Below are 18,699 nucleotides of genomic sequence, written 5' to 3'. Positions count from 1 at the left end.
GCCACTCTGGGTGGCTCCCAAAAGAATATTAAAAACACACTAAAACATTAAACATTTAAAACTTCCCTAAACAGGGTTGCCTTCAGATGTCTTCTAAAAGTCAGATAGTTGTTTATTTCCCTGACATCTGATGGGAGGGCGTTCCACAGGGCAGACGCCACTACCGAAAAGGCCCTCTGCCTGGTTCCCTGTAACCTCACTTCTCACAGTGAGGGAACTGCAAGAAGGCCCTCTGAGGAGGACCTCAGTGAACGATGGGGGTGGAGATGCTCCTTCAGGTATACTGGGCCGAGGCCATTTAGGGCTTTAAAGTAAGGTTACTAGACATCCCTGTTTCCCAGGGATAGTCCTTTGATTTACAAATCAGTCCCCTGACAAAATCCAGCTATTTAGTAGGAAGCTGAAAAGTGTCCCCGGATTCATTGAAAAAAATCTGGCAACCTTACTTTAAAGGTCAACACCAACACTTTAAATTGTGCTCGGAAACGTACTGGGAGCCAATGTAGGTCTTTCAGGACCAGTGTTATATGGTCCTGGCAGCCACCTCCAGTCACCAGTCTAGCTGCTGCATTCTTGATTAGTTGTAGTTTCCAGGTCACCTTCAAAGGGAGCCCCACGTAGAGTGCATTGCAGTAGTCCAAGCGGGAGATAGCTAGAGCATGCACCACTCTGGCGAGACAGTCTATGAGCAGGTAAGGTCTCACCCTGTGTACCAGATGGAGCTGGTAGACAGCTGTATGGATTTGATAGATTTGCCTTCAAATGTGTCAAAAAGTAAGCAGAGCACTCCTGTCAGCAGGTTTCATCTGGACAGTGCACCATTCAGCACTATGTTTCCTTACCAAATCAAGAAAAGCTTTGGGCATTATCGAATATTTGTTTCCTTCTGATTCTCTGTATTTTATTTTGTTTGTGGTAATAGGAAGGGATTACTCTAGAAGAAGAGGAGGAGGAGTTTGGATTTTATATCCCGCTTTATCACTACCCTAAGGAGTCTCAAATTGGCTAACAATCTCCTTTCCCTTCCTCCCCCACAACAGATACCCTGTGAGATGGGTGGGGCTGAGAGACTTAAGAGATGCATGACTAGCCCAAGGTCACCCAGCAGCTGCATGTGGAAGAGCGGAGACGCGAACCCGGTTCACCAGATTACGAGTCCACCACTCTTAACCACTACACCACACTGGCTCTAGCATGGCCAGGGATTATGGGAGTTGTAATTCAACAACTCTTGGAGGTTGAGGCATTTAGAGCCACTTCTTTGTGTACTCTCCTATTTTGACTTCAAGTTTTGTTACATTTTGATCCAAGCCTTCATCTAAACAGCTCAAAATGGCATATCATGTTATTCTCCCTTGGCTGCTCACAAAAGCCCTGTGCAGTAAGGTGAGGCTGAAAGAGACTGACAGGCCCAAGGCCACCTAGTAGGTAGGGCTGGGCGATTTGATTCACCGTTCATTTAAAGGTGACCTGCCCTAATCCAGACTTTCTGAAACAATGCACAAACTGAAACACAGTCATCCTTTGACACCTGCACTTCTCTAAGTTTTGCAGTGCAGTTCTCCAGCCAACAGATGTGTACAAAAAGCTGACACTGGGGCAACGTGTGTATAAAAATACATATATTATTGAAAACAGCATACAAAATTCATTATATTACAGGAAATTTCTTGTCAAAATACTTATATCAGGCAAAATTGCATTCAAATGTGCTAATTAAGAGAAATTTGTGCTAAACACTAATGAATTTTGATGAGGACTTTTTTAAAAAAGATTCTCAAACTGATGTGGAAATGAAGGCAAACTGAACTGAAGAGAAATGAGAAACTGAGAGAGAGAAACCAAAACCAATTTGCCCACTCTTACCCAGCAGTCCAATATTTTATCCACTATGCTACACAATTTTTATTTCTATGCAGGCAGGTCTGGCTGCAATACTTAAATTTGACCAAAAGAGGCCACTGTCCTCTCTCCCACCATTCTGGTTTTTAGGCACTACTGCTCTGATTAAACATCTCTCTCTCTTGCTCTCTCTTTGTACAGTGGTACCTCAGTTTTCGAACGTCTCCATTGACGAACATTTTGATTTTCGAACGCCGTAAACTCGGAAGTAAATGCTTCAGTTTTCAAAAACGCCTCAGAAGTCGAACATGCCACACGGCTTCCGGTGAGTGCAAGATCCTGAGGCCTAGCTGTTGGCAATTGAGTTTTCAGTTTTCAAACATTTCAGAACTCAAATGGTCTTCCGGAATGGATTACATTCGAAAACCGAAGTACCACTGTATCTTTAAAACTGTTTAAATGCCAACAAACCTTAATGAAGTACCGTATTTTTTGCTCTATAAGACTCACTTTTTCCCTCCTAAAGAGTAGTGGGAAATGTGTGTGTGTCTTATGGAGCGAATGCAGGCTGCGCAGCTATCCCAGAAGCCAGAATAGCAAGAGGGATTGCTGCTTTCACTGCGTAGCGATCCCTCTTGCTGTTCTGGCTTCTGAGATTCAGAATAATTTTTTTCTTGTTTTCCTCCTCCAAAAACTAGGTGCGTCTTGTGGTCTGGTGCGTCTTATAGAGTGAAAAATACGGTAACTTATTTGTGTGATCTTTTGTACATGCCCTAGACATCCTGCCCCCGATCCTTGAAGTCTCACCTGGATCTTTCAGTCTCTGAAGGCTTCCAGATATCTTTGCATGCAATCCTTTTTATTTTCAGGTTCACTTAAGAGGGTGACCAAGGATAACCAAGTACCGGCTTATGGAACCAGGTGAGCAGATGTTCCAAAATAATTTTCGCAGTTTTGAAACCTGCTTTTTACAGAGTGTACTAACCCTTTGCCTCCTTCAGATTTGGGTATATCTAGCCTTTCAAGTGAGGCATTTGGATGTATTGTTATAAATAGTTCATTAAAGTCCCACACACTCCAACAAATTGTAGCAGTTGCCCTGCCAGTTTCCCTTTCCAAAGCACCTACCTGCACCCCAGCACACTAACCCATTCCACAACTGCCATTCAGTAACAAATTCCAGTTTCAGATAGAGAAAAGTCATTGCTAAATAAATAGCTAATTCATCTTTGTCACAAATGTGTAGGTCACCATGTGTACAGATTAGCCTATGAAGCTAATTCCAGTCAGTACTGGAATACCTAATTATCGCTACCAAAACATTCTTGCCAGAACTGTGTTAACCCTAATTTCATGTTTAAGGAGTCTTTGTATAGAAAGCTGCTAGTAAGAGTGGGTGGTTTTAACTGATCTGAAGATAGATGTAGGTGGAATTACTATTAAGAAGGTAACATAATAATGTGTACAGTACAGTGGTACCTCGGGTTAAGAACTTCTTAACCTGAAACTGTTCTTAACCTGAGGTACCACTTTAGCTAATGGGGCCTCCGGCTGCCACTGCGCAATTTCTGTTCTCATCCTGAAGCAAAGTTCTTAACCAGAGGTACTATTTCTGGGTTAGCGGAGTCTGTAACCTGAAGCGTCTGTAACCTGAAGCATCTGTAACCCGAGGTACCACTGTACTACAATTTCCTGTTATTAGTAATTTGATTATGTAATAATTCAGTATGTACACAATTCTGCTAAGACCCACTCTGTTGATATATTCAGTTCATAGTTTGTGAGCACTGCTCTTTGTGGATGGATTAAGAAAACCAATAGTCAATACTTATCGAGGGGGGGAAACAGCCATCCCATTCACACACTTACCCAGAGTGCAGCAGCCATATCCCAAGTCTATAATTTTATGTTACTTATAAAATCATAGAATCATAAAATTGTAGTTGGGAGGGACCCCAAGGGCCATCTAGTCCAACCCCCTGCCATGCAGGAATCTCAGCTAAAGCCATCCAACCTCTGCTTAAAAATCTCCAAGGAAGGAGAGTCCACATGATGAGCATTTTACCAGGACAAGGGGTGACAGCTCAACCAAATCAAAAACAAAAAACACCCCACCATGTGATTTGAAATATTTCCACATATTCCTGAGCCAGTGTGGTGTAGTGGTTAGGGTGTTGGGTTGGGACCTAAGAGACCAGAGTTCAAATCCCCACTCAGCCATGAAGCTTGCTAGGTGACCTTGAGCCAGTCACAATCTCTCAGCATGCCCTCCCTCACAGGGTTGTTGTGAGGATATAATGAGGAGAGAGGAAAACTATGTATGCCATGTATGAGCTCCTTGGAGAAATGGCAGGATATAAATGTAATAATAAATACAGTGCTACCTCAGGTTACATACGCTTCAGGTTACATACCCTTCAGGTTTCAGACTCTGCTAACCAAGAAATAGTACCTCAGGTTAAGAACTTTGCTTCAGGATGAGAACAGAAATCGTGCTCCAGTGGCGTGGCAGCAGTGGGAGGCCCCATTAGATAAAGTGGTGCTTCAGGTTAAGAACAGTTTCAGGTTAAGAACGGAGCTCCAGAACGAATTAAGTACTTAACCCGAGGTACCACTGTAAATACAAATAAACAGCAGTATAGGATGAGTTCAAAGGGAAGGCGGTCCTCTTCACAAAGGCCAGGAAACTCCAAAATCAAGCCTGACCAGCACAATGTAACAGTTGTGTCTTCATAAAGCTGGTCAATTTTCATCACTACAAAAATGCAACATACTCAGGTGGAATGAAATAGATATGTATCCAGAACTCCCAGTACAGGATTTGTTTTCGTCTTAATTCATGTTCATAATCACGGCTAATGCACTGCTACTAGATTCTGATTTATGCTGTAAGCCGTTTAAAGTTCTGTCGCATCAATTTGGCAGCAAGCTATGTTATGTATAGGTGAAAGCAACTGTGAAAAATGGGCCTACAATGTTTTATCCTTGAAATCTAACCTTTGGGTTTTATCATTGTTGAGTGCCCCTAATGTACTGTGTAAGCTTCAGCGTGTAATTTAACGGGTGAATGGGATTTGCCCATCGCTGAAATTGGTGAAATTCCACCAAGGCGTTTGAGACTGCATCACTGCTAGTCATCTGTGAATCGCTCTTTTACAGCTTTGCCCTAAAATTTGTTGTGCCAGCAAAAATGTGCTTAGAAGAACAAGGCAAACCAACTGTTGTGTCAGCACATCACTGGCCATAATATTGTGATGCTATTGGCAGATGTTCAAGTATAATTGTTGGTGGATAGACACACACACACACACAAATAGTTAGCATTGGCATCTAAATGTGAGCTGGTGCTTCACCATCCATCAAATGAAAGCTTTTGATTCCATCTATTTTGGGCCCTCTCAATGAAACATGGCACTGAGTATGTGGGTGAGGCAAGAAAAAGAAGAGTACATCTGTCCTCACTTGGTTAAAATCCTGTGAGCCAGTGTGGTGTAGTCTCGTAATCTGGGGAACCGGGTTTGCATCTCCGCTCCTCCACATGCAGCTGCTGGGTGACCTTGGGCTACTCACGCTTCTCTGAAGTCTCTCAGCCCCACTCACCCCACAGAGTGTTTGTTGTGGGGGAGGAAGGGAAAGGAGATTGTTAGCCGCTTTAGGACTCCATCGGGTAGTGATAAAGCGGGATATCAAATCCAAACTCTTCTTCTTCTTCTTATGAAAGGCTTGCTAGCAGTAGGTGGGATAAAAAGGACCAGAGAAAGCACTGCAAGGGGGGGACTGAAGCCTTTTCCTGACTCTACATTTTGGTATTCGCCCAAGCCAGAAATGAGCTATGGCTCGCAAGCTTGCTTTGGAGAGCAAGTAGTTTTGATGGAATTGCAAAACAGCACTTGTGCTATTGGAATTAGAGTGAACTACGGGGGGAAGTGTGCATGTACATAGCTCATTCATGCAGTAGCAAACCACGGTTTAGTTTATGCTTGAACTAAACCAGAGTAGGCAAATGGTGGCGGTGGTCTGTTTGAAGCTATGAAATCACAATTAAATTGTTTTCATACGTGGCCTGCAGTTGGCACTGACTTCAGCCCCTGGCTACACATGAAAACAAAAAATAAACTTCTCTAAACACTGGTTTTTAAATTTTGCTGATTTTGCCTGTATTTTGTCTGTATATTATCGATACAGTGGTACCTCAGGTTAAGTACTTAATTTGTTCCAGAGGTCCGTACTTAACCTGAAACTGTTCTTAACCTGAAGCAGCACTTTAGCTAATGGTGCCTCCTGCTGCTGCCACACCGCTGGAGCACGATTTCTGTTCTCATCCTGAAGCAAAGTTCTTAACCTGAAGCACTATTTCTGGGTTAGCGGAGTCTGCAACCTGAAGCGTATGTAACCTGAAGTGTATGTAACCTGAGGTACCACTGTAGTTTTTTTCTTTATTTTTGTGTGCATGAAACCGTTGACAATTATTCTCGTTTAGTCCTAACCCTTTAAGCCAGTGGTGGGGAGCTCATGGCCCTCCATCTCCCATCAGCCCAAGCCTGCATGGCCAATGGCCAATGATGATGGGGATTTTATTTTCCTACGCTTACGATATACTATTCACTATGTCGTACTGATCCCAGCTCTAGCTGTTCCTAACATGAAGGTTTGTGAATAAATTGCAGCTGTGGGTGACTCTGGATTCTTCCCAGCACTTCCCAACTGATTGTATCTACTGCATCACAATAGCACTTGCATCACAATGCTACACAGACCTTGAGTTCATGGCCTCAGGCAAGGAGGCAATTTTCTTTCATCATCCTGCAGAGGTGGGTGGTTTAAACCAGCATTTTCGTTTGGACTCGCATCTTTCTGCTTCAAGCGTGTTCAAGTGACCCACAGTTAAAAATTCATTTCCAAAACTATAGGGCAGAGAGGTAAGAAAGTCTATCCATACACAACCTTGTAGAACGAGGAAACATCACTTGTGTCCTGCAACTAGACATATTATTAAATTGTATGAGCTTCGGTGCTTAAGAAAAATAAAGCGATGCCAGGCTCCCAAGTCAGTCTGGAAACAGCACTTTCTGATCTAGAGATCCTTTAGTTGCTGATGTGCCGGATTCTGCACTTCCTCAGTGGTCATATAAATGTGCTCAGCTTATTCAAGGGCATTTTTTCCTTTTCATGTATCTCATGATTAAGCCCTGGCTTTGAAAACAAGGTGTCAGGGCTGAGCCCCAGTACAAATTGAATACAGATTGCCTTCATGAAAAATTTAATCCCCTCCCACAAACTAAGTTGGAGAAGCTACGTCTGTATTCGTTCTTTCCAGCGGTTGCACATTAGAAGCGAATGCTGCATCAGCAAGGACTGTTATTCTGGGACAAATGGTTTTGTATCGCGGAGCCAACCTGAATTAGTTGGTTTCTGACATCCTCTTAAATTGCTTCTCTCCACACTGCAAACTCTGCCAAGAAGTGCGGCAGTGGCGCAATTTCCTTCATCTTTCATAAGGGAAATGACACAACGTTCCTGTTCTTCCGTCACAAGAGACTTGTCCGAGGGGAACAAAATTCTGCCCTGCACTCCCCCTCCTGTGAACCTTTAAAATCAGCGTGGGGAGGGGGGAGAAGTGCAGCTGCACTAGAACTCTGCACTAGATACAACTTGATGTGATCAACTCCCCCCTCCCTGTATTTTATTCAAGTTGGTACCTTTGCTTGCACATAAGCCAAGGTCTGTTTCTGTTCTGGAAAGGTAGGGATGGTTACATGAGGGTGGTTGTGGGGCTGCTCTGGCTATACATGATTTTGGACCCCCAAAATGCAGCCTCAATATCATCAGAGATATTTTGTCCCATGCATTTTTTTTTATTGCAATAGCTTGAAATCGGAACCTTCTTTTCAAGCCAAAACTTTTTAAAATTATAGTAACAAGATACAATGATTTCAAGGTATCATTGAAGACTATGGGCACTAGTAGTCATTACTGATATCCCAAATCAGCACTGGAAAAGGAAGCAAAAGGAAATGCAGACCATTCCAAACGGATTGTTTGGTGAGCAGAGCAGTAATCCAAGATTCTGCTCATGCACACTGCAAAATCCAGAGATCTATCAAATGCTGCTTTTGAATTCAAGCAAGCTGACTACTATGTGCAATATTTTGCCTGTGCCCTTACAAAATAGCTCACTCCAATGACCATGAGTCATAATTGAGTCTGGCAGATAAGTGTGGTAAAAATAACTTCATTATGGAACTAATCCAAAAAAAAATAATAAAAAAAATCCAAAGAAGCAGAAGACTCTGGCTGTGATAGTGAACAGAACTTTATTTAGACCAAAAGGTTAATTGGGGGGCTTATAAGAAAAGATGGCAAGCCAATGGCACAGTTCTGTGACCGCATATAATCCATTCCACCTCTATAGCAATATATAATGGGTTGAATATCTAGTGAGAGAAATGTGATTTCTGTGAAACCTGCCCTAATTTTTTAAAAATTGAAAGCAGTGCTGTCCTTACATGAGCAGAACAGACTACTGCTTCCACCTCCCAGAGGATTGGGAGACCTTCCGAGAAGGGTACTTTCTTGGGGGGTGGGGGTTCGCAGAAGGTTGAAAGGGGAGGTGAACACTGGGTTGCATTAATATAGACATAAACAAACATTTCCTTGTGGCTTACAAGAACCTATTGAAAACAACGTAATAATTCAAAACCAACAATAAGACAGCAAAAATCCCACTCATTACCACTCACAAACACACACACACACACACACACAGAGAGAGAGAGAGAGAGAGAGAGAGAGAGAGAGAGAGAGAGAGAGAGGTGGTGGTGGCACAAATTATTTCTCATAAGTTTGCAGACAATGCTCCTAAGGGTTATATATACTCCTAAATGATGGAATGCACTAGTTTTAAAAAAGGAGTATGTTGACCAAGCAAGTGGACATCATTTCAAGATTTTATGAAGTGCACCAAGAGCTTTTGGGTAAAACCTGCAAAGGTTCCAACCCATCATTTGTGTATAAATACCCACACATGACTTTTATGATCTCTTAATTTGTATAGCATGACATTTACTTGTACACAATCGTTATCGGTGCATAGAAGTGTCACACTGAAAATGACACTTGACTAGAGAGCGTGTAAATCAACAAGTTCTTCTAGAATTTACAGGAAAGGGGTAAAAGCTAAACAGAAAATGTTGACGTGTGGCATGAAGGGGAAATGAAAGCTCTCATGGCATCGCTGACAATTATGAAGGCAACTGTTGAGCATAACTGGCTGTCAGGAACATGAAAATGTTGGTAAATATAACAGCAGATCTCAACAGCTCACACTGTGTGTGTGTTTGATTGGAGTTGTCACTTTTAAACACCATCCTGCTACATGTTCCAAGGATGACTGAAATAACAAAACTTGAAAATATTTTGTAGACTATGGGTTGGATTCAGACCTGCTGTTCCACAAATGGAAGGGCTCCTTCTGTTCGTGGAAGTATGTTGGATCTAGTGGAGGTTTCTACTCCATGGATGGAAAGAGAAGCTCATTTTTGCCAATACCGCACTACACCGCTGTCCCATTGTCACTTCCCATTCTGTCTTAGGGCCACTAACCTTCCAATGCTGGTTTTTGGGGGGCATGGGGAGGGAGAACTAACAAAATAACTTCCTCCCTCTTCCATGCATCCAGTTTGGGATGTTCCACTCCGACCAATGACTGCACTCCACACAACAGTTAAGGTGCATATTAAGAACCAAAACGTCACATTATTTAGTTTTCAACTGGGACTGTGTTTGTGAAAGACAGAACAGCAATATTGTGTCATCTGTTATTTAGAGCCAACATAGGAAGAGTTTTTATTTACTTAGGACAGAGACCTAGAATTTTCTACAGCTTGGCCTCTGATTCATCCTAGACACAGAGGTTTAAACATTTGCCTGTCTGGAGGCTGCCGTGGTGTGGCCAAAACATAATTTGCTGGTGCAGTTGACAGACAGCATAATCTATAATATTTTCCAAATGCTAGTGAGTCAACATTTGTACAAGCCAGCCATGACTCATTCTTCCAAGTGAAAGCTTGTTACTGATACGTTAAGATATAAAGTAAATGGTTCTAGTAATTCATCCAATTCCAAGGTCTATAAACTCCAGATCGTTTTAGAAACATATAAGGCAGCTGGTCATATCTTAAAATAATGGCTGGGATCCAAAAAATCTGGCCTTGAGACAGATCAGAGGATTTCCCCCTCTTGTACTAAGATACAGCACCTAGCATAGAATAACAGTGGCATGTTTCAAATGTTCCTACAGGAAGAAAGTGGTCAGGGCTTGGATACCGGCAGAAATGTCAAAACCAGCCAAATGCGTACCAATGAAACAGACGGCAATTTGAAACTTGGGCAAAATGTAGTCTCTTTCTACTTGTTTTTATAAAGAATAGGTACAACTTAGAGATGAATGTTTATCAAAAATTATCTTCAGTCTTCACACGTGGGTACAAAACATGTGAAGGGGCTTCTGAGAAAATACCAGACTAACTTCATCCTCTAAATAAGGAATAGCCAATGTGTTGCCTAGCAGATGCTGTTGGACTACAGCTCCCATCATTCCAGTTCATTGGTAATGTGAGCTGGGGATGATGGGAGTTGTAGACTGATAACATATTGAAGTCACGTGCTGGCTATCCTTGCCCCACAGGTATGCAACAGCTGATATGTCATTGGCACCAGACTGAAGGGACCCTATGGATTTTATGGGTACAGGCTCCCCTCACATGTCAATCATGTGTCACTCAGAGGACATGGACAAAATATGTGTTACTGTCTAGGGGGCAGAGCTAGTTGCAGGAGTGTTATTCAAAGCCCCTTCATGAGGTCAGTGTCCCCCCCCCCCAAGTGCTAAGCAATTGAAATGGGGAAAGCTATTCTGTACTTTTAAAAACTGGTGGTGAACTGGTGGAGTGTGATGTCAATTGATCATATATTGCATTTATGCTTATTTATGCATTTATTTCTAGGTTTATGAAATAAGAACACCATCTAACCTACCTCCACAAAAGAGCTTTCTGTAAAAGTACCGTTTTAGAAGGTGAGTTTCTGGAAAAGATGTTGATTTTCACTCAGAATATTAATTTACCTAACCCAAATAGTTCTTCCAACAGATTTCCAAGTATACTTGTAACTGTGACTTTACATTTTGAATAAATACTGAATTAGTAACAAGAGACCTTAACGTTCTCTACTCTTTTTTCCAGGGGTTGTAATGGCAGGTACAGCAATAAGACTGCGACAATTTGTAGATACATCACCACAAATGCCTCCAGGGTAAAGTATCAAAAACAAAGCCCAGTTCCTTCAGAAACAGGTTCAGGATTTCACAAAACACTGCACTAACCAAGCAAGTTCAAGCCTGTCTGACAAATCCTTATTATAAAGGCTCAAGAACAGTATTTGAGAACATCTAAACTTTAAAATTTGCATTTCATGTACTTTGATAATCTCTGCTATCACCTGGCAATCTGGAGAAAGTTTTAATAAAAAAACCCCAGGCATAATTAATTAATGTAAAAAAAATGAAAGCTCAAGACAATGAATGCAAGTTGTGTGACATATTTAAACAGTTCACTAATAATTATTTGTAGAGATTTATAGTTTCAGACAGGAAATCTCAGCACAGAATTTGAATACTGAATCCCAATAATGATTTTTCCTTGCTTTTTCTAGGTATATTCTACATCAGGGAAAGGATGTTGTTGGTTACTATCCAGGGCAAACGGCAAGGGTTCATTATGAATATCCTCCTGAAAGTGAGAGAAGGTATGAAATGTATTTTGAACAGCTGCTCGCCCCTTAGGAGGTGTTCTAATTAATTAAGGTATGAGAAGTTGGCAGCAATTGCACACCGAGACAGTTCTGCATATGGCCCTTTACTGCCTTAACATTAGAAATTTATTGTGACAGGTAGGACACACAAAAGCTTTTCCCCGGGCCTGTCTTGCACTCTTCCCATTTATCAAACGCTGAAAAGGTCAACACTGATAGAGCCTTTGTTACTCCCACCATTCGGCTCTCAGGTGACTGGAACGCCTTATTGAAATACTCAAGAACCCCATTATTACCTGGGGATTTCATGCATGGGCACACCATAGAATGGTGATGTGGATGGAAATAGCTTGCCAGCACAACCACTAGATCAACATGATGCAAGCAACAATCCAACATTTATAGGGACTATGTTGGCAGCCTGGTTATTATTTCAATTTCATTGTTCTGTATGGGACAATGACAATAAAGATGTATTGCATTGCATTGCATTGTATCGTATCATATCATTATTATTATTATTATTATTATTATTTTATTATTATTATTATTTATTGACCAGTGACAATCTTTTCAGCAGTGGTTTTCCCACTTGCTGAAAGCCCTCCCTACTGAAGTGTACCTGCTTCCATCATCACAAACTTTCAGGAAGAATTCAAAAACAGTCTCTTTTTATCCAGGCATTAGGTGGCTGAAGAATACCGTTCCTGGCAATTGCTGGATGGAATAATGTTTTCAACTATGGCTGCTTTTAGAATGTTTTCTAACCTGTACTAGAATGTTTTGTTTCTAAATTGTGTATCTGTTTGTGGCCCTGGGCTCCTTTGGGAGGGAGGTTAGGTTATAAATTCGATAACATAATAATAATGCCTTTGATTTTCACGCAAAGTGTATTTGAAGTAAGTACTCGGAAGTCCTAAGCCATTAATTTGGCATAAACAGAGTCACTTCACACATCTGAATGTAAATTCCTCAAAAGTGCTCCCAGAATACTTGGAATTAGTAAGCATCACCTGAATGCAGATTTGACGTTTCTGGTGTTGAGGAACAGACACTGACCCACAAAATAAATTTAATGCACACACATACAATCTACCAGAGTGCTAAAGAAGGGGAGGTGAAAGTTTGAGGATGTTTAAAATGGATTGTAAAGCTTGGTCTATTTGACTCATCTAGCCAATTTGTCACCCTATCTTAAAAAGAAAAATGAATCCCTGTAGAGAGGAAATGTGGACTAGTGGTTAAAGCATAACCCCCTCCCAACCAGATCAATCCTGGTTTGAATGTGCATTAGCCCTACATTACTCTCCATTAGTTACTGTTAATAGTATAAATGTGGGCCTTTTGTACTCTCATGTAATTCTTGATACATAAGTAAAGGTTTCTCATGAGGATACTTAATTTAAAAAAAAAAAACCTCCAGCTAGTATTGAAAGCTATTTATTATATGTTACAGTAAGCTTCCACAACAGAATAAAATCAATGCAGTTTACTCTGCTGCAAGTGCAAAGTGCACAGCCTCATTTGCACTACCTCAAGAACCCGATATTCAGTTGGTACAAACAATAGCTTATTATGAGTCTGGCTGTAAGCTGCCATGCTGCTAATGCCTGTTAGACTATAGCTGGATTAAAACTGAATGGTCCATTTCAATAGGATATTAGAATAAGTATTTAGATATTTGGCTACTCTTACAGGCAGCTCATGTTTTACCAAGCCAGGTGTCAACACAAGATTACTGAATTGTTTTCTCTTTTTCATAAAGCCTTTATAGAAAAATGCAGGCAGTCCCAGTAAAACGTGAAACTGTACTTCAGCATGACTATGACTATTTAGTTCTGAAGCAATATATTCACTACCAGAGGACCAAGAAGAAAGTCAGTGACTGGTGTACAACAACAACATACAGAGAAGCATTCACTTTACCATTTTACAAATCAGGTGGGTAAATTCTTAGCCAGATAACATACACAACCTACGTTTAGGTTAGGAAAGCTCTTCAATCTTATAAAAAAATAGCTTTATGTATTGATTTGCACATTCACTTTCATATACTTTTTTTTTTTTCAATAAAAAGGCCAACAGAAGCTTTTGACCTTACACAGAAGCAAAGCACAGTAGTATCTTCCTTTTTAAGAAATAAATGTGGAAGGTAGCCATTAGGCTGGCTTTAAAAAAAATCCTTCACTGTTAAACATGTTTATGTAAATGTTGATGTGCATTACATGCCTTCATCACAGCTTGGAAGGGAGCTAATCGTACTGTTCCCCACCTAGAGCGGAAGAGAGTAAATGCAAGAATATAGCGAGAGGTTAGCCCAACAGTTTTCATGAAAATCAACAATTGCATTAAACATTAACAAGCATTTAACCAGCGATTTGCAGGGCTTGATTTCTTAAAATGAAAACAAAACAAAACAGTTTTGATATTTTAAAAATATGTACGCAATTGAAATTAGTGCAAAAAAGAAGACGAACTTCAATCCTGCAAGCTCTGCGTATCAGGTAAAGCTATTAGCTCATGGATTAGCAGTCTACTATGAGATAATCCCAACGCTGGTATTTTGGCAGAAAGCCCTTCTGCCCAACAATTGCCTACAGATTAAAATATCCTTCTTCGCCCTTTCCAGAAGGATAAACTTCTCTGAAGTATGCAATGCTTGTCATCCTCTGAGAATATACAGGTCTGAATTCAAAGAACTGTAATGCTTCTGTGAACCCATGGGAGTTTTGGACTTGCTTCTCACAAGAAGCAGGGCCTTAAACTACAGGGTAAATCTCTTCAAACAAAGGACCAAGTCTAATATGGCACCAGGGCTGGGGGTGGGCACCACACAAAGGGGGAAAGTCAAACCAAAGTTATTTTTTAGCGGTCCGCATGAGCTCTGCAGAGGTGTTCCAAGAAATCACGTGGCTTTATAGTTGAACTGGTGGGCAACTAAATTCATTTTCTGCAACAGTGCTTGATACAACTGTTACTGTTTCAATGTCTCTAGGTTAAGATCAACAATGGTTTAATAGTCCAAGCTTTGTAGTTCTTCTTCCACCATTGGGCTGAGACTAAATTATGATTTATCAGTTCAGAATAACCAATCAAGTGGATGTGGAGGAGGAAGAGCTAACACACAGTTCGGATGGGTCAAAAGCTAGAATGAGAAATAAAAATGCAACAGCCATAGCAGGGCACCTTGGTTTTTTGTTTTGTTTTTTAATGTGATCTACAGAGCCTTCAGAAAAAGGCACATTGCTGAGGAATAGTTACATGAAGTGTCTCGTATATGCTTTTTTATGTGACTGGGGTGTGTGGGATGGAAGTGTTAGAAGCTGCCAGTCAATTATCCACAGGTTTTGAATTCATTAATTCCTTCTGAATTCAAGCAGTAAGGCCAATAATGATTTTATGTTTAAATTATAGACATTGCTGAGGATTATCATCCAAAAACTGATGCTGAATCACAGTCTGTTTGGAAAAGTTTTTCTGCAAAGAAGAAAGACAAAACCAAACCTTCATTTATGGGAGTTTGATAAATTCTTTCAGCCAAGCTGTATGTTTTTCTAAAACACACCCACCCACCGAAAAACAAGATGGAATAACCTTGCAAGACTGCCGCCCACAAAAGTACTAAAGACAACTTCTTATACTATATGGATATTGTTGCAATTTTAAATATGTTCTGAACTGCTTTGAACACTTCTGAAACTTGATTTTAGAGATGGAAAAGCTTGACGGTAATAGGTATAAAAAGGGGGGGACAACACATTTTTTGGGGGGGGCAGCCTTTCAGTGCTGCAACTGCAAAGCACAGGCAGAAGTTAATCAGTGTTACAAAAGGCCTTTTCTTTTCTCTCCCCCCCCCCAGCAAAAAAATTGACCATGGCTTCTTTGTCCCAGAAAGGCAGGAGTAAAAAGCAATGGGAGGTGTACTTAGATCACTTCTGTCCCCTATGCATATTTCCAGAGAACTTACTAGGAATATATTCACTTCTGAGTGCCCCCGCTCCTGCCCCGCAATAGTGCACAATGCAGGGCAAAATAAATCATACTAGGACTTAAATGGGGGAAAGGAATAGGATTCCATCCCCTCTTCCACCCCATTAGAGCTATACCGCTCTTCTTTCACCTTGCTCTGGAGATGTGGAAGCAACCAGGATGGTCAAGCTAGAGAGACCAGAAGCTTGAATGAGATTACTGTTTTGTATAACTCTGCAAACTGCTTCCTCTTTACCCATACTAGAATGTTTAACACTGGAAATACATGAGATGCAGGGTATCATATATAGACCTATCCCAATTTTTGCAATACAGGAACACCCACAGGTCACTGGAAGAAGCAACTGTTCAAAGCTGTAAGGAAAAGTTGAGGGATTGATACAACGTTGTTTTAGGGCTGCTGCCTCCCTTCCTCCATGTGTAACTCGGGATAACACTTTAATGAATGATGGAGTGTTGTCTACGAAAGATCATGCTGTAATATATGTCTTGTCGTTTAAGGTGTATAAGACTTTGCTGCTGCAAAAACACCAAACAATTCCTACCCCCTGGGAATTTTAAAAGATTAGTTCGCAGACATGACAGTTATTTGTGATTTCAAACGGGTTCTATCAGAGCATGCTGAATATTTTTCCTGTGTGCACAAGCATGTGTGTTGCTAAGGGGTGTGTGGAAAGAATCACTTTATTTTTTTAGTTAACACAGAACTATTCACCAGTGCATAGGTAGTTAGAAAAACATACCTAGCAAACTGGAAATAGCAAATTGAGCAGATTTATTATGTGTTATCCCTGATACCAGAACAGGTAATTGTGAATAAAATGTTAAAAGGCAGAGACAAAAGAAAGCAGGCAAGAGAGGGGGGGAAATGTGTATTCTATGGGCTGGATCCTAAATTAGTTTTCTGTAAATAGGAGGCCTCCCATTGGTGGAAGGAGACTGTTTTTGCAGATTCCTTCCTTCCCCTCTTCTGGAGCGCCCCCTCCCAAACACTCCAGAGCAGACTTTCAAAGGAGCTGCAGGGGAAGGCAAAAATCAGTGAAATTCACTTCTCATCCCTCACTTTTGCCAGCAGAATCAATGCCGTGTAAATTTTGAAAATTCAGAACATATCATTGCTAATCCAGTAAGAAGGCCCGTTTTAAAGATAGAGCCCAAAATTTGAGAGAAATATTTGGATAGGGAGAATTTTAAAAGTATCCATAACCAAAGCCTTCTCCAGAATCTAAACACAATAATGCTATTCCTGGCTTCAATGACGGGTTCTTCTAAAAAGTTTCCGTACTCCAAAAATAATCTTGGCATTAACAAAAAATAGCTGTCTGCAAGAAAACAAAACAAAACAGAAAACAGCAGCATACTGTTCTGATAAAAGGAAGTCAATCCACACATCAAAAAGAGAGAAAGACTAATGTTGTTTTATTCTGGTGGAAAAGCATCTTGCTAGATGTGGTTGGAGTCAAAAAGATCAAAGGGAAAGTGAACACTTAGTATCTCTGGAGAAGCAATTTGAAAAAGAAGGTTGGGGGTCCAAGGAGCTGAAGTGAGGAGGGAAGACAAGAAGCTACTTACGCAGCTCTCGATCCATCCCACTCTCTTTTCTTAACAGAAAATGCTTATTTTGGATTACCTACCCCTGGATTTCTGCATAAAGGTCTTCTTAACCAATTGTACACACCTGCAAAGTGGTGTATAGCACAATGTACCTCACAAGCAACAGTGGATGTGAAGACCATGCTTATGTACAAACATACTCAGCAAGTGCATCAAAAATATTCAGTTTTTTAAAAGCTATCATGGCACCATGGTTTGTTTACCTGCTATATGGAAGCCCAAGCTTCCAATCATATTTGTCCTGATTATGATTCAGCGTACACATTCAAACTCATTCAATAGTTAATGAGATTCTCCTTAGGCTATTTGACTTTTACTGTCCCACAAGCTTAGTGAAGCTACACTAAAGCCTGTCATCAGTTTCCTTTCCCTTTAGTGATCTGGTTGCATTGTATTTTTGTTGTCTGTATGATTTCAAAATAAAATTCCTTTAAAGGGGGGGGGGGGCGTTGTAATTAGTGCTAGTATGTCAGCACCAACTAGCAACTGTTATCTCATACAAATTGCCAGTTAATAAAAACGTAAATGCAGCTCAAATATTTAGTAGAGTTATACACCAGATCTGGCTGAATTCTGAATTGGATTGGACCAATTCAGGCTGATTTGTGCCCTATCCAGATCAGGCTGAAGCAGCTACATATCCCTACAGAGAGGGCTGGGTTGTCCCAAACAGATTTGTATTGATCTGTTGCTGAACTGTTGCTCGAAACAGTCTCAGAAAAACAGATAAGACTGTGAGAAAACACAGTTAAAGCCATTTTGGTTTCACAATTCAAGTCAATGGGATTTCCAGAGATTTGTAATTTCTGCATTGCTATCTGGATTTCTAAATCTGCCCCCACAAATCAGATGAGGGGAGTCCCTAAAAATTTAGTTCTGTGTACTGTTTTGGCTTACCTCTCTTACAGTAACTCTTAAAATATCAATGAAAAGAAGAAAGCTATGGAAGAATTTCAGCATAAAAGTTAGAAAGCCACCATTGTTCACCTTATAAAGCTGATGAATGATGCTGAGAATGTTACAGCATATAATAGGAATTGAAAATACTTACACATCTATAACACCGATAACTGTGGGATAAAATGACTGACATAGCAGGCATGCAATGGAATCAAAAGAAAAGGCTTCTGCAAAAACAAAACAAAAGCCACAAAACACAAAGCAACAAACATGATTTGCACATCCTGTTATCTTAGGGTATTTGCCAAGATGATTTAAAAAAAATCTATTTACAGTAAAGTATTGACTTCAGTATTTATTTACCTAGGTAGCCCAATGTGTCCCTAACAGGACTGCTAGTAGCTCCTGGGTCTACATTCAAGGACCAGACTCTGAATCCAGTTTCCAATACTCCTCTAAATATTTGAAATTTGATGGATTTGACACTAGGCTAATGAACTGATGGATCACTGGGCAGAAGGAAGAAAAGCTGAAACGCAGAAG

General features: G+C 40.7%; 1 protein-coding gene across 2 annotated transcripts; it reads left to right on the top strand.

Annotated features, from left to right (window-relative positions):
- The first annotated feature begins 6,577 nt into the window (after nucleotides 1–6,577).
- SPMIP3 (sperm microtubule inner protein 3) lies at nucleotides 6,578–15,297 on the top strand. Of its 2 annotated transcripts, none has more exons than XM_083432282.1 (6): nucleotides 6,578–6,653; nucleotides 10,848–10,918; nucleotides 11,085–11,154; nucleotides 11,554–11,646; nucleotides 13,418–13,593; nucleotides 15,067–15,297. In XM_083432282.1, the coding sequence occupies exons 3-6, from the start codon at nucleotides 11,093–11,095 to the stop codon at nucleotides 15,174–15,176; spliced, it is 441 nt and encodes a 146-aa protein (XP_083288408.1). In that variant the 5' UTR covers nucleotides 6,578–6,653; nucleotides 10,848–10,918; nucleotides 11,085–11,092; the 3' UTR covers nucleotides 15,177–15,297. The 2 variants fall into 2 exon arrangements, with proteins under 2 accessions (XP_083288408.1, XP_083288407.1); XM_083432281.1 differs by lacking the exon at nucleotides 6,578–6,653 and adding an exon at nucleotides 6,678–6,761.
- The last annotated feature ends 3,402 nt before the right edge of the window (nucleotides 15,298–18,699 follow it).

The sequence above is a fragment of the Podarcis tiliguerta genome (genome assembly GCF_965153285.1).
Source record: "Podarcis tiliguerta genome assembly, chromosome: 3".
Taxonomy (NCBI): Eukaryota; Metazoa; Chordata; class Lepidosauria; order Squamata; family Lacertidae; genus Podarcis; species Podarcis tiliguerta.
The sequence above is the reverse complement of the archived record's forward strand: the minus strand, read 5'-3'. Positions and strand labels throughout refer to the sequence as shown.